The sequence below is a fragment of the Chlorocebus sabaeus genome, chromosome 21, assembly GCF_047675955.1.
Source record: "Chlorocebus sabaeus isolate Y175 chromosome 21, mChlSab1.0.hap1, whole genome shotgun sequence".
NCBI lineage: Eukaryota > Metazoa > Chordata > Mammalia > Primates > Cercopithecidae > Chlorocebus > Chlorocebus sabaeus.
In genome coordinates this window covers 34,633,055-34,647,823 of record NC_132924.1, presented here as the reverse complement: position 1 = coordinate 34,647,823, position 14,769 = coordinate 34,633,055, and the positions used below count along the sequence as shown (strand labels likewise).

Below are 14,769 nucleotides of genomic sequence, written 5' to 3'. Positions count from 1 at the left end.
AAAATCCCTTTTAGAGAAAATGCTCCTGTCAAGTTTTATTTCCCGTTGCAAACCACCTTCCACGCTGCCAAGAATTAAGACCGGGAGAGATTAAATACCGGATTATTCTCTTGGGGAGGGCGGGGCGGGGCGGGGAAGTGGGCACCCGCACCAAACATTCCTTGAAGTCGGCTTGTGCTGATCCAGCCGCGCCCGGGGAGTCCCGCGAAGGCCCGCGCGGCCTGCGGTGACGTCAGCCTGCAGTTGCAGGGCCACTCACCCGCACAGACCCGGCCCTCGCGGTTCCGCGCTGGGACCTCAGCCCGCCGTCCTACCGCAGCCCCGACCGGCCGGCGTGCCGTCTGAGGGAGGCCGGCTTTGCACCGGCCTGAGCCTCCATTTTGAGTAGGGGGTACTTGTAGAAGCGTGGAGGGTTTGGGGCCGCGCCTCAGTCCCTGAGGGGCGCGACATCAGGTAGCTCTCGGAGTTCACACCCCAGTATCTGAGGGAGGTCCTATGTTGCCGCACAACCGCCCTCAGAGGTTTGGAAATCTCTGAGACCCGTTGTAATTATTTCTGCCCGGTGGATCCGGCTCTTCAGCGCCACGAGAGCCGGGCAGAAATGAAATCAACTGTGGCAAGGCCTTGGCTGCTTTCATGGAGGAATTTTTCTGCGCCAGTGTCTTTTTTTCTTCCCTTTAAAATAAAATTAAAAATAGCAAGCACTATTCAGGCATTCATCAGAGATAGGTAGATGCACAAAGATTGAGTGGGCATTTTCATAAAGAATGAGGCTGGCTGTTACGGACCCGGCGGCCTAGCAGATGAAAACTTAATTAGCGTGCCTGTCCTAAAACCTAGGCATAAATCTCCCTCTGCCTTTTGGATAACTCTACATCTTCGCTTATGAGAAACGGGATGTGAGCAACTCGCTGCACATTTCTCTGATTCTCCAGGTCTTGGTCGGCTGACACGCATTCGATCAAGTTTAAAGGAATGCGCATAAATCAGCAAGCCCCTACCGTCTCCTTGGGAGAGGTCCGCAAATCCAGGAGGGCGCCTCTGAACCCACCGGGTCTGGGGATTAGCAGTCCAGGGCAACCTCCGTCTGGGCTCCTGAACTCGGGAATTCGCAGAGGAAGCAAGACACTGCATCTTCACCGAGCCCTCCAAACACATGCAGTAGAGTGCAATCTGCACTTACATCTATTACAAAGTGAAATCTGTGTCAACTCTCCACACACAAATGTTGCATCTGCAGCTGAATTTCGCTGCCTAGTGGTGAATTTTTAAGAAAAGATTTCAACTAGGTTGTTTTAATTTTTTTCTTTCCTTTTCTGTTATTTATTTTTAACCCACAACTTGAATGGGTGGCTTCAGCTCTGCATCAGTCACAAATAGGAGTAAAATGCACAGCGACATTTAACAATCATCCACTTAAAGTAACTAAATAAATATGACAGTACTGAGAGCAGATAGAAAAAGTAGGGTTTTTTTTTAAGTCCTATTTTTATTATTTTTTATTCAGGAAGAGTTTTCTTTTTAGAAAAAAATACTTCAGTCAGGTTTTCAACAACATTATTCATGGATCAGTGGCTGATACTATTATTCCTGTTTTTCAGGAGGTGGCTGGTCTCTCCTTGGACATTTTTTTTCCTTTCTTTCAGGTTTTGGACTGATTGCTATTTGGGCATTAAAGGAGCCATCATAAATAATCCATGCCCACCTCTGGTTATCTGGTAGATCCATAGAAATTTTAAATAGAAGGAGAGTTAGGTAAGATCGATACTATCAATGACCGTTTTAGAACTGGGGGCAAAAAACCCCACAACAACCCTGAAATATCTTCTGTCATTACAGTTTCAAAAACTAGAGAGAAAAAAAGAAGGCTACTACTTTACCCAGGGTTCCTGCAGTGGTGATGGCTTTCGAAAGGGGCGGTATCCCGGCTGGAGAGCTGCTGTTGGCCTCCTTCCTAGGCTCGAGGCTCAGAATATTTCTTACATCTAAAGAAAAATATCCCCCGTCAACAGAAGAGTCCCTTTTGGAGCTGTTCTTAAACACACAGTTTGATCCAGCTTTGAGGGGATTTTCCACCACTTTAAACATTTTGGGAGAAAGTTGTTACTTTGGCTTGATGGCAGCTCATTTGGAAATGGAGTACTGTTTGGAACAAGAGGTGGAGAGGTGGGTCTGAAGCAACATTATCATTTGTTTCCACAAGTGGAGTGAAAATCCTCAGGGCAGCAAAATATAATTGAATTTCTCAAGCCCTTTCGATATGTATGTTTCAACACCAGCCTGTTTTTGAGACAGCTTTAGAGACTCTTTCCATAATTCTCATCTATAAAGAAGCTGTGAGTCCTCAGGAGAGGTTGGAGAGGTTTCCGGCAACCACTTTTGTAACCAATCAATAATATTTTCCATAAAATGTTGAATCTGGTTCTTCCATTCACTGTTACTTTCCTCTAATATAAAGATAAAATTAGCCTGCATCTCACAATTCTGCATCCCACGGCTACTGGTTCCACCAACATTTTAATACATATGTGCATAGCATAGATTTGACAAAAACACATTATCCTATGTGTGTATTAAATATACAAACATACTTATGTATTCTTTATGACTCTGAATACAGCACCTGATTGTTGTTAGAGGTCAACAGCAGATATATTATTATTATAGTTTTGATGGAAGTTGTTAATATTAAACATATTTATTTATCCTACAAATAAAATGGCAGATTCACAAGCATCAATATAAGATTGCACACCACCCTGGAGCAGTACTCAGCTCTGAGTTATCCAGGATAACTCAGATCTGTATCCAATCCTGTGGTCATTTTGTAGATATGAAATATTAAGTCCTCTTTATTGACCTCTCAAGAGCGGTTTCTTAGAATTTCTGAAACGTAACTCTAAAACTCTAGAATTAGCAAGGCATCTGAATCTTAATTTGCTGTAAAGACTCCTCAGTAGCTCTAATTAGAATTCGAGACCACATTGGAGGGTGAGGACCAGGAAAGAATGGTGATTTAAGAACACATCTTTGACTGTAACAAAAATGTACAGCTTTAAAGCAGATCTGCAGAAATCTGATGCAGAGAAAGCCACTGTGAAGACAAATCGAACTTAGCCATTAGAGAAAAGGAACAAGGCTTCATCTTGTAAAGTACATTTTGTACCTCAACTCTAGGAATCACCTTAAATTACAATATCTTGGGTCATTAGCAATTAATGATACGATATCTGTACAGATTCTACAAATATATATACAAGCACACACAAGCACTAATATGCAAATGTATACATGTGTACACATATGATATATATTTACATATATACAGGGACATGTATAATTTACATATATTCAAATTTGCTGCATCCGGAGCCAAATAATTGAGTACTGAATCTCTAAAGTCAAGGAGGTAAGAGCTCTTGATTCCCTTGGTTGAAAAATTACAAGGAGGCTTGACAACGCGAGGTGGCGCCCTTGATCTACTAATCCAGCTAAGGCCAATTCATGAGCTGTCAAAAGTCAAGGTCACAAATTGTCTTTTTTCGTCAAGGTCAAGGTTTAAGGCCTTTCGTAGTCCTGTCATTTCAACAGATATCAAAACCTGCCCTCTCAGACACATGCAGACCCAACAGCAGATTTTAAAATACGACAGCCTAGGCATTGCTGATACAAAACAACTGGTTTTCATTTTCCACAGGGAGCCTGGGAATTCATACTATCTCTTCCTCCTTTCTTTTCTCTCCCTTTTGGAATATCTGACACTTTAATCTCCTTGAAGCACTTATCATTTTTTAGGATTTTAGTTATGAGGGGTTTCTCCCTTTTCTTAAAAATTTGGTAGCAAAAAAAAGTACTGAATAATAATAAAGAATGGTCCTTGGTTTATATAAGACAAACCTGCTCCTTTTCTTTCTGTGCAGTGCACATTTAGCATAGGAAAGAAAAGAGTATTTTCTGCAGATTTTAATGGCAGTGACTATTTTATTAACAGAATTAATACCACTACATCACTATCAACAGGTCTAAGGTTTTTTTTTTTTTTTCATTTTTAGTAGAAATATTTAAAAAGCAGGTGCACAAATACATTTTCACAGTGTGCTGAGTGTCTTTATTTACAAGATATCATTCTATAGTGAATATGAACAAAACGAATGTGCTGGTTGAAATAACTGCTTAAAAATGTGCTGTGAAGATGAATCACTAATCTTTCTAATGCAGTCTGATAAAACAATAAACATGGAAAAATACTAATCTCTTAATAGATCAAAATATAGAATGAAGACGCCTAAATATTTCAGGGGAATGAATTTTCATTTTGAGTTTTCTAAAAAAGAAAAAAGAAAAATGATTTCTCCAGCAAATGTTTAGCAAATATTGTGAAATGCCAATTCAAATGAAAAAACGAATTGTGTTCAAACCGAAGTCCATCATATTGGGATGGAAACTTTCGGGATTTCTCAAATAAAGTGAATTCTGCGGATCTTCTGATGATTTAAACATTTTCAAAAAGATACCAAATCCTTCGGAAAATAACGGATATTGGGGCAGTAAATATAGTCCAAATGCCACAAAATATGCTTGTTATAAGCAATTAAAAATTATTCTGAAAAGGACATTACCAACTCGGTTTCTCTTGTAGCCTGAAAGGTTCAGCTGGTTGGTTTTACTATACTACCAAGACAAATGATCCTCAGAAGAGTTTTCTCTCCCGTTTTCCCTTCACAGCAAATATTCCAAGATTATTATTTCAGTACCTTCTCGTTTCCCCTCTAAATCTATACATAAAATGTTTTGCAGAACATACAACAACGGTAGGAATTTCACTAAGATTTACCTGAGCAGACGCTTAACATGCAAAGGGAATGGCGACCTAAGAAGGACAAGCAGATGTTTACAATGGCCTCTTGCTTTTGTAACCAACTTCCAGATTATTACCATCTAACGCAGTGTCCTAAAATATAACGATCACATAAATACTTACAAGATTTCAGTAACTGTGTAACTTATCTGAAATTGCGTATTTTGGGGGTTGACGTTTGACATTTAACGGGCTGGGCTGGTGGGGTTGGCGAAAGAACTGGCAGTCTTTACCTTTCTTAAAGTTTTAAAACAGTTGTAGATTCCATTAAAGAGAAAGAGATCTCCTTCAGGAGAGCAAAATGCCAGTGTCTGTCTCTTTCTCTTTCCCATTCTTCAATTATTATTAAGCATTATTATCATTATCTGGGCAAAGCAACAAGTTCTGAAGCGTTTCTTCAAGTTGCCTTCTTGTTCCATTTTTAATCCATTAACTAGTGGTTTTCAGTTTGTTGATGACTTTTTTCTCTTTAACCCTCCTGTTCTGGAACCAGATTGTGACCTGCCGCTCAGAGAGATTCGTCGTGGCTGATATCCGCCTCCGTTTGTCCTTAGTAATGAATTTGTTCGTGGCGTATTCCCGTTCAAGTTCTTTTAATTGCACTTTGGTATAAGGCACGCGCTTCTTTCTCCCCCTCCTATAAGAGCTGGCATCCGAGGGATGGGAGACCACGTCTAGAAGATAAGGGAGAAGGCAAGTTACACAGGGATCGGACCCCAGCCAGGGCATAGGCGACAGCTCGATCTGAGCCACCCGCCTTGCAGCGCCCGGCTGCTCTTTGCCACGCGCTGTACAATCCGGCCTTCTGCCAAAGCCTAGAGGGTCAGTGGGGAAGGTGGTTAGTTCTGAACTCAAATGAAATCGCCCAGGGCTCCAGTGACGTCCCCAACCCGGCCATCCTGCAGGAGCAACGCGTAGGCAGCTTCGAGAGATAGCCTGGTCCAGCGGCCCACACCTTAGCGCCAGGCTCAAGGTACAACACTTCTGTGCCTGGCTCCTTTCTGGGTGCCCGTCCCAATACTCGAAGCTTCTACACTGAAGCCATTTTTGAGAGAATGAATAGGGAGGGGCAATTTGGGGAGCTGTTTTCTGGTAAATTTCTCATCCTTAAATTGGTGTCAGGGGCTGGGGAGGGCGGGGCGCAGAGGGAGAGGGAAGCTAGCCGCGGTCCCCATAAGTTCTCTCCCAGCCACCCCTCACCCAGGGAGGGCCAGGGACCAGCTCAACTCAAGGCAGTGCAGGCAGCCCCAGCCAGCCATGCTTGGGCTCCCAGGGGTGCAGAGCCGCTAGGGCAGACCAGGAAAAGAACAGAAGGGAACCCGGGATCGCCCGGGTGCGAGCGGAGGAGAAGCTGGAGCAGAGCCGGAAGACCAGGGCTGGGAATATGTCGCCATTTACCAGGCAGAGTGGACTTCCAGAGGTGGGGAGGCTGCGCCTGCTCTTTGGGGCAGTACATTTGGCCGTTCCAGCCGTTGGGCAGCGCCCAGGGCTGGTAGCTTTCCATGGGAAGACCCAGGGGCTCGTGGCGCGACTCGCCGGGGCCCCCGAGGCCAGGCACCACTGGCATATCCAGGTAGCCAGGCATGGGCTGATGGTGGTGGTAAGGCCCGGCTGCGTAGCCCTGGTGGTAGAAGGCGAACTCCTTAGCGCGGGAGCTGAACTCCTCGGCCGCTGGGCCGGCGGTATCCATGTACTTGTCCGCGAAGGCGGCGGCGGCGGCGGCGGCCGAGGCGGGCTGCGCGCACGACTTGATGGCGTTGGGGTGCGGGCCCATGCGGGCGCACGGGTAGTAGCCGCTGCCGAAGTAGCCATAGGGCAGCGCCGCGGGCCCCGACGAGCTCTGCGCCGCTGCCGAGCAGGGACTGCATTGCTTGGCGGCCTCTGCGCCCGCCGGGCCCGCCGGGCCGGGCCCTCCTGAGGACGACGCGGCGGCGGCGGCGGCGGCGGCAGCGGCAGCGGCGGCAGCAGCGGCGGCAGCAGACGGGGGCGCCTCGCCGGGGGCGCTGCTGTAGGCGGACGCGGCTCCTGGCGCCAAGGGCGCCGGGTGCGCCATCAGGTTGCGGCACTGGTTGGCCGCCGCCGCCGCCGCGGCCGCGGCCGCTGCCGCCACCGAGAAGTTGCCCCCTGCCGCTGCCGCCGCCGCCGCCGGGTGGGGGAAGCCCCCGCCCCCGGCCCCGGCCGCCGCCGCCGCTGCCGCCGCTGCTGCAGCCGCCGCCGCCCCTTCCATGTTCTTGTTGAGGTCGTCGGCCACCAAGCCGCCGCCGTTGTCGTAGAGAAACATGACGGTGGGCTCGATCCAGCGGGGGTGGAGGAGCACGGAGGCTGTCATAGCCCGAGCCGCATGGAGAAGACCCCAGTGGCGCTGTTTTAAAAAGCCCCCAAGAAGTGAAGAGCGCGCGGCGCGGGGCCGGGGCCCGAGCGAGGGGGGCGGATCGCGCCCCGCGGGGTCGCGCCAGGCGGCCGCCCATTGGCCCGGCCCCCCCGCTCCGCCCACGGCGTATGCAAAGCGGGCGGCTCCGACTCCAGCTCTGCACGGTGCACCCGCCGTCCCCGCCGCGGCCCGCGCCATCCCCAGCGCCAGCGCCAGCCGCGCTGCCGCGCAGCATTCACCGGGGGGAGAGGCGGGGGAACGTGCGGGTGGGGCAGGGAAGGAAGGGCGGCCCCATCTCCGCCCCCCTTCCCTCCCTTTATCCCAGTGGGGCCCAGACCCGCGCAACCAGGCGGGGAGGGGAGGTGGGCTCGCGAATGGGTTGCGATCTGGAGCGGTGGGGACAGGTCAGGTAATTCTGCCGGCCGTCAGGGATGGGAGAGTGGGGAGGACGGGACCAGCCTAGCTCAGAATGGGTGTTTCTTAAGGCCTCTGGGGCTGTTTTCTTTCCAGGAACCGGCGCGTATTTCTGCAGTGAGACCCTAGGACGGACATCGGCGCCTTCGGCTTCCATGGAGTTGCGATTTTGCTCTTTCCAGGGAAACAGTGGCAGGGTGTTCGCTGCTTGTCGGTTCCTGCGGATATCCTAGGACATTCCACTGGAGGCTTGGACTGCATTTAGGAGCCCCTATCCCTTCCCTGTCCACACTGTTAGTGAGCAATTTCATATGTTTGCATTTAGACCCATAGACTCAGAACGACTCATCACACACACAAACATCGTGTACACTGACACACTCACTCGCATTCACACACTTAAGTATACAGCCTGTTCCTTGCTCTGACCCTGTAACAACGCTTCCTTCTCCAGAGACTTTGAGATAGAGTGAGTGATCCGTGTGCACCATTCATCCATGCTCCCACCTTGCCAGTGTGACTGGCTTGTTCTGGAAGGGGCTTAAGAGGAACAAGCCCCAGCTGTGCTTCTGGCTGTGACTCAAGCCCCCCTTCTGGGCTCTAACGCCTCCAGCTTCTTTGTGGACCGGACCTGACTCTCCAGGAACCTGGGAATCCACTGTTTCACTCTATTTTGGGACAAGAAAAAGGGGCTATTTGGGGCCGCTTCCTGCCTTCCCCTCAAGTAGGATCTCCAGCCTGCAGAGGGTGCCTAGTCCTTCTTTGCCCAAGAACCAGCCCAAGAAGCTTTTCCTCTGTGCCTGGGAAATGCAACCTTTTATTGGTAGCATGGCAGGGTGTTGGTGCTGAAGAACCAAGCAGCGACCCCTCTTGCAGCTGCCATGTTTTGACGAGGGGCTCTGGGGGTCCTGCTGCTTTAGGGTCACATACTTCCACTTCCTGATTCACTACTGTGAGCTGGTGAGATGCCTAGAAGAGGAACAAGCGTTCAAAGTGAAAGTGGGCACATTACCGGAATAGTGCTGGGGAGAGTGCTGGATTCTTTTCCACCCTAGGCTGACTGGTGAGAAGCCAGGTTTGGACCTGTCCTCTGCTCCTAGCTTGCACACTCAGCCCTAAACTCAGAGCAGCACGCATACCACCACCCCCACCCCCCACCCCCACCATCTGCTCTCTAAGGCCCCTGGGCTTCCTGCAGGGTCCAGACCAATGCGGCTGGGCTTGGGCTTTTATCTGTCCTGATCCTGGGTTTGTCCTGACCAATGTAAGTGTCGCCCAATAAAACCTTCTATGACCACCACACCAGCCAACCCCCGCCCTTCCAAGTTTGCCCTTTCCTTCTTGACTTTTTAGCAGTTCTGGGTAAATATTGATTTGCCCCCAGTTTACCTTCTCCCTGACTGGTCATTTGCAGACTCAGGAACTAGCTTCTGTAGGGACCTGACTTTTCTGTTACTTTCTGGCCCTTTCACCACCCCCCTTCCTCCCTCCAAGTGGCATTGTAAAACTCACAGTGACAAAGAGACAGAGTAGGGTTCGAGGCCCCTGTTCCTGGGGACTTGAAGGCGGTTTTACATACGGGTCAGACACGGCTGGAGGCCAAGGTCAAGTTGAAAGTTGCAGTCTAGCCAGCATGAGAACTACCATGCAAGCGTGGAGACCCAGGCAGCAGCAAAAGGCCCACTGCCCGCATGCCCTCATGCTTAATTTTCTCTCTCTTTTTAAAGTTCTCGGCTCTGACTCAGTTCGGCTGCCCAGAATTTTTTGGTGCCTTCGTGGGGTTTTTGGGGCGGTGTTTACCGACTCTTCTCTGCCTCCGCCCTACTCAGCCAGGGCTTTGAGCGTCTTCGGTTTTCCAGCCAGACCCGGAAAAACGAAAATACAGCTTGGGGAGCCCCCACTAGCCTGCGCCTGTGCCAGCTCACCTCTGGCCATGGCGCAGCTGTCGGTGCACACCACGGCCAAGGCGGGCTCCACATTCTTCCCTCCCCCTTCCACTTCACCGGAGCCCCGAACCCTGCGCACAGAGAAAGGGCCTCGGCTCCACAGACGACTGGGTCCCTCCTCACCAAAACTGGTGAGACAAGATTTCATCTTGTCGGCCGAGGAGCCACAAGCAGGTTTGTCTGGAAGGGATGGTGCTGGGGGAAGGCTTTGGATTGCATCTCAAATTAAGCTTTGTTCCTTAAATGTGGCGCTCTCTCCAAGAGCGAGCTTGGGGCCTGAATTATTGAGATTTATGGTGCACCTTTAGTGATCAAATTTATCTGGGCTTTTTTTAGTTCCCCCATGTTAAAACAATAACAACAACAACCACAAAAACAAAACAAAAAAAAACCCTCTCAAAACATGCTTACTTAGAAGAACGCACCCTGCTTGTTCGCTTCTTGTCTTGGATCTCAATATATATTTTATTTTTCTACCAGACAGGTCCATGGCGTCCTGGCATGCCCCCACTGTTTTCAAATGTCTACATGTCCTGTCAGTATTGAGTTGTAGCCACCAATCAGTGGAGGTGGTTTATAGAAGAAGAACAAGCTCTGAATAATTTTGGGTCTGAGTTTCAGAATTTCTACTCGCTTTTAAGCAAGAATAATCTTCCTTCCCTGTCTTCTGCTGAGGGAGATAAGACATTTCTTAATGGTTCCCAATATAATTTCTTTCCCTGCCAGGCAGCCAACAAATTGACTTGCTGTGGCAAAAGAAAGGTTGGAGGACAATTAAGGCGAGTGTGCTCTGGGAGGCAAGCACAGACCCTCCTAGCATTCTTCCTCTTTTCCCAACGGCAAGGTCAAGATTTGCTCGCCTGCCAAAGTAATGGGTCCTGACCTTCTGAGCTGTCTGTCCCTCTGATTTTTTGTTCTCCAGGCTCAGGAATTCCTATAGGATTGCATAGAGGCACCATCAACCTGACAATTTTATATTCTCAGACTCCTCATGGGTTAGACTGGGGAAGCCAGGGCACCCATTAGGATCGGCCGGCCGCGGTGGCACCTTAGGCATGACAGCCAAGCAAAGTGCTGCATGAGTAGAGGTGGGAAAGGTGGGAGAGGCTGCAGTCATTTCCCAGGTACTGCGTGGTGCACCGATTTCCCCAGAGGAGCCCTGAGAGGGCAGCGCAGGAAGGACTGGAGGGTAGTTTCTGCAGCAGGGCCTTTGTTTAAGGAATTACCAGAGCATTTCTCAGTGTTCCAAAATGCCTTGGCTGACAAGGCTTCTTACCTCCTGGGATAGGCCAGGGTGCCCTGCAGGGTTTGGTTGCCCAAAAGCTTCTCACTGAAGAAAAAGACTATGGCTCGCTTTTTCTGGTTGGGGGACTGGATGCCAGCCTGGTCCATGGGGCTCTGGGCTCCCAGCGTTGGAGGAGAAAAGGACAAAGGGAAACCAGGTTTTAATCGAGTTTGATTTTCATTAGCAAATGAAATTTACCTGCTCTCACTTTAACTCCGAGGAGGCTGTCAGCGCTGCTCCCTGGCACCCTTTCTTTGCATTCATCCAGCATTAGGATAAACACTCCTTGGTTGGTTCTAAAGACACTTTGTATTTCAGGATATTCATGTGCTTTTAATGTATCCAAGCAGCTTTACAAGCCACTTTTGCAGAACATCTTAACCCACTCTCTCCCACCCTAGGTGGGCTGGGGCACAGAGATAATGTCAAAGGAAGAAAGATCCAGAGGAAAAACTGGTTGAGGGGCTGAGGAGAGAGAAAGAGAAAAGATAAAACCATCAAACAGTGTAGCACCTCTGAAGACAAACTTGAGCAGATCATTTGGGAAAGGAGCAAGTGGGGGACTGCTCTGCCTACGGAGGGAATTTTGTGTGTCCCCATCAGGTGGAAGCTGTACCCTCTTTCTTAAGGGGAAAGGGTTGGTAGGTCCTGAGATCTGGGTTGAAGGTAGCCAGTGGACAGGGAAATGGCGCATTGAGTCACTCACTCAAGCTTTTGTTCTAGATTTTTGTGCATTTGAAACAATAATAAGGCAGTAAAAGGCTTGAGGCTGTGGGGATAGTTTTGGGCTACGGTCACGGTGGTGACCAAATGTTAACATGGTGAAAGTGGAAGTGCAAGGTCCAGGAAGATCCACAGGGACCCCCACTTTGCCTTTAAGATCCCTTCATGGGGTGGATCTCAAGGACAGCAGATTTTTGGAGGAGCAGCTGTCCTGCTGCCTGTAGAGTTCTTTTTTTTTTTTTTTTTTTTCCCCAGGTACCACAAAGCCACTAGTGCACAGGGCCTCAGAAAATACGGCAGGAGCTCAAGGAAAACTCCAATTTGAGTACAGCCCTGCCCTGTTTCCCCCAGAGAGTCTCTGAGCAAGGAGATCTCCACCCGACACACACCATTTCAGAACAACCAGGTTCCAGACTCCCATGAGGAGCATCCTCCACTGCAAAGCCTTGGCCAGCCGCGCCTGGACTCCCCAGAGTTGGCGCAAACTCCGGCCTCCAAAACTCGGCTCTGGGAGGCCTAGGTGACTCCGAAGCCGGCGGCGGCCGCGGCAGCGGCGGCGGTGGTGGAAGAGCTCTTTCCTCCGACAGTGCCACTGATCGCTCTTCACTGGAGCTGGAGACAGCCTTCGCGTAAAGGACCGGAGCGTGAGTTAGAAGCAGAGGGAGCTTGGAGAAGGGCTCGGCCGGAAGGAGGAAATGCCTTCTCGCAGTGCGCGGCCAGCCCGCGGGGGACACCGGCTTGCTGGACTGTGGGGCCCCTGCCACCCAGGGAGTGACCTGCGGGTCACTCAGCTGGGGCGCTGGGCGAGCGCGGGACGGCCCGGAGAATTCCGTCCGGCTGCGACGTGAAGAGGACGAGGGGTCTCTGTACCCGACTCTGCCACTGGCCCAAAGGAATTTTACCCTCGGGCGCCCACCCCCACCCTAGCTTGATGCTTACGCCCGCAACAAAACAGGAAACCGGGACTGGGCAGTTCATTCTTTAAGTCAACAAATACACTGAAGACTTCGAGCGTTTGAAGGAAGTAGGGGGTTTGCACGAAAGCCGGGCTCGGCTTTCTCGCTGAGAAAGCAGCGCAGGCAGCCAGGCGGCCTGGGCCCGCGGGGGTCCATCTCGCCCTAGACTCCTAAGAACTCCCACGGCCCTGTTCCCAGCTGCGAATTCTTAATGCACAATGCGACGGAGGGAAGGAAATTCACCAGCGCAGCGACGAGGAAGGGGAACTCAGGACCCCTTCAAGTACACACTGAGGTGTGATCAGAGTTTTATGGGCACGTTATATGCTGTAATTATAACGATGTGTGTGCCTTGATATGCACGCACATTCACGCATCAAACGTGTGTATACACACAGAGTGAATGTGCGCATCCAATGTCATGTGGGTGAAATACAGGCATCATAACCAGCCCTACGAAAAAAAATTCACCCTGTCGGACCAGCCTGGTGACATACTTCGCTGGCGCAATCCTAACTCACTTTTCCGACCACTCACCATTCCCTCTCCTGTGGCTTTGTAAATACACCTGTCCCCCGTGGAAGGTGAGTCCTGGACTGGCGTTGCCCGGTTCACATGTCCTCCCCAGAACCTCCATCTGGCTCCAGGGACCCTAGCTGAGCGGGTTTAGAGCACCCGGCACTGTTCAAGGAGTAGCCGCGGTTCCTTTGTCCCGCGGCTCCAGCCCCGTTCCGCCCAGCTCTCAGGGAAACGAAGCGCTCAGTACGAACTTCTGATATTAGTTTTTATGGGTATTTACACTCTGGTGAGGGGAGCTGAGTACGGAAGCTCCATTAATCAGCCCCCAACCTTGGGTTTAGATATTTAGTTTATGGGTTGGGAGAGGGAGTTTACCGGAAAGAAAGCATCACGGTTGGCCGCTGACTCCAGAGAAATGAAAAGGGAGTAAGGTCGTTTTCTGTTTCTGGAAATCAAGAATTAGGAATGGGCAACTACAGGTGCTAACCAACAGACTACTTTTTTGTTTTTTGGTAGCCCTTTGGCAGGGATAGTTTTTCCACCTTTGCCCCACATAGTTGTTTTTTTTTTTTTTAATCCTTTTATTATGGACTTTGTCAAACACACACACAAGCATAACAAACCCCTATGTACCCAGCTCCTAGTTTTGACCCCTATTATAATTTCATCTTCAAATGTTTTATTATCCACTTCCTCTCTCTCTCTCTCTTTAGTATTTTGAAGTAAATCCCAGATAGCGTCACATCATTTCACCCCCACCATAGGATTTCGAAGATCTGTTATAATTCAAGATTGAGCAAAAGGACTTGAAATGGGGTTATTGCAATGAAACTCTAGAAAAAAATTGAGGGTTCACCCAGGAGTAAGCTGGACCAAAGAGGGGTTTGAGAGGTAGACCCATCTTGCCTAAAAATCTTGTCTCATCTTTCTAAAAATTACATATGAAAGAGGAAGATTTATGTTACCTTTTTATATGAGTGAATCGTCCTTTAATAGAAAATTTCTGTTGCTGTGTCAGAATTATGGGGGAACACAAAAAACATACCTCAGTCCTTAGTGTGTCCTAAATTGACATATATGCACTTATTAGTGGGTAAATGACTATATTCCATTTCAGCACAACTCCTCCCCTGGTAGAAACTCAAAAGAAATTTCTAATGATTAAACTAGGAAAGTTTGCACTGAATTGATGGCTCATCAGAACAACTGCAGTTTTCAGAAAGAAATTCAATGCCGAGCATTGAAAATATCCCCCTAGCAATAAGGGATTTTTAAAGAAAAGAGTGAATAAAGGTGTTATGGTTTCTTTTGTTTTAATCTGGTAGTCTAATTTACAATGAGCATGATTCTCCCCATCGAACTCTGAAAGTGACTTAACTGAAAGCCTTGGCGACTTCAGAAAGCAAAACGGTAAAAACAGAAAATAGCACACTGTTGAATTTGACAACTTTTACACTACCCGGCTGCTTAATAAATTCTGACCCCACTTGTCTGAGTTGATACTGATCATCTTTTCTATGGCAGTATTTTGTATTTGGGTTGTTTATGGTTTCTTAATTAATTTTTTTGAGTAGTGATTAAATATCTGGGATGCTTTTACACTAAGCATATAAATTCTCATATAAATTCTACATTAAGCATATAAATTAGAAAAGAGCTATTTGATGAAACTCATAAGAGGTATGTAAATTTAAAAA

General features: G+C 48.9%; 1 protein-coding gene and 1 long non-coding RNA gene across 2 annotated transcripts; one reads left to right on the top strand and one right to left on the bottom strand.

The window, feature by feature from the left end:
* Positions 1 to 1,478: 1,478 nt before the first annotated feature.
* On the bottom strand, positions 1,479 to 7,286 carry HOXA13 (homeobox A13). Its single transcript, XM_007981795.3, has 2 exons — positions 6,257 to 7,286; positions 1,479 to 5,532 (listed from the first exon to the last, which is right to left on the bottom strand). The coding sequence occupies exons 1-2, from the start codon at positions 7,185 to 7,187 to the stop codon at positions 5,288 to 5,290; spliced, it is 1,176 nt and encodes a 391-aa protein (XP_007979986.2). The 5' UTR covers positions 7,188 to 7,286; the 3' UTR covers positions 1,479 to 5,287.
* Positions 7,287 to 7,537: 251 nt separating this feature from the next.
* LOC103226317 (uncharacterized) lies at positions 7,538 to 14,526 on the top strand. The gene is made up of 3 exons (XR_005242346.2): positions 7,538 to 7,638; positions 7,740 to 9,763; positions 11,853 to 14,526. It is a non-coding gene; the product is annotated as an uncharacterized lncRNA (long non-coding RNA).
* The last annotated feature ends 243 nt before the right edge of the window (positions 14,527 to 14,769 follow it).

Bases quoted from the DNA above. Each gene is read 5' to 3' on its own strand.
- HOXA13 (XM_007981795.3), bottom strand. From the start codon at position 7,187: ATGACAGCCTCCGTGCTCCTCCACCCCCGCTGGATCGAGCCCACCGTC. The intron at 5,533-6,256 runs GTAAATGGCGAC...CTTATCTTCTAG, and splicing joins CTGGAAGTCCACTCTGCCTG to ACGTGGTCTCCCATCCCTCG.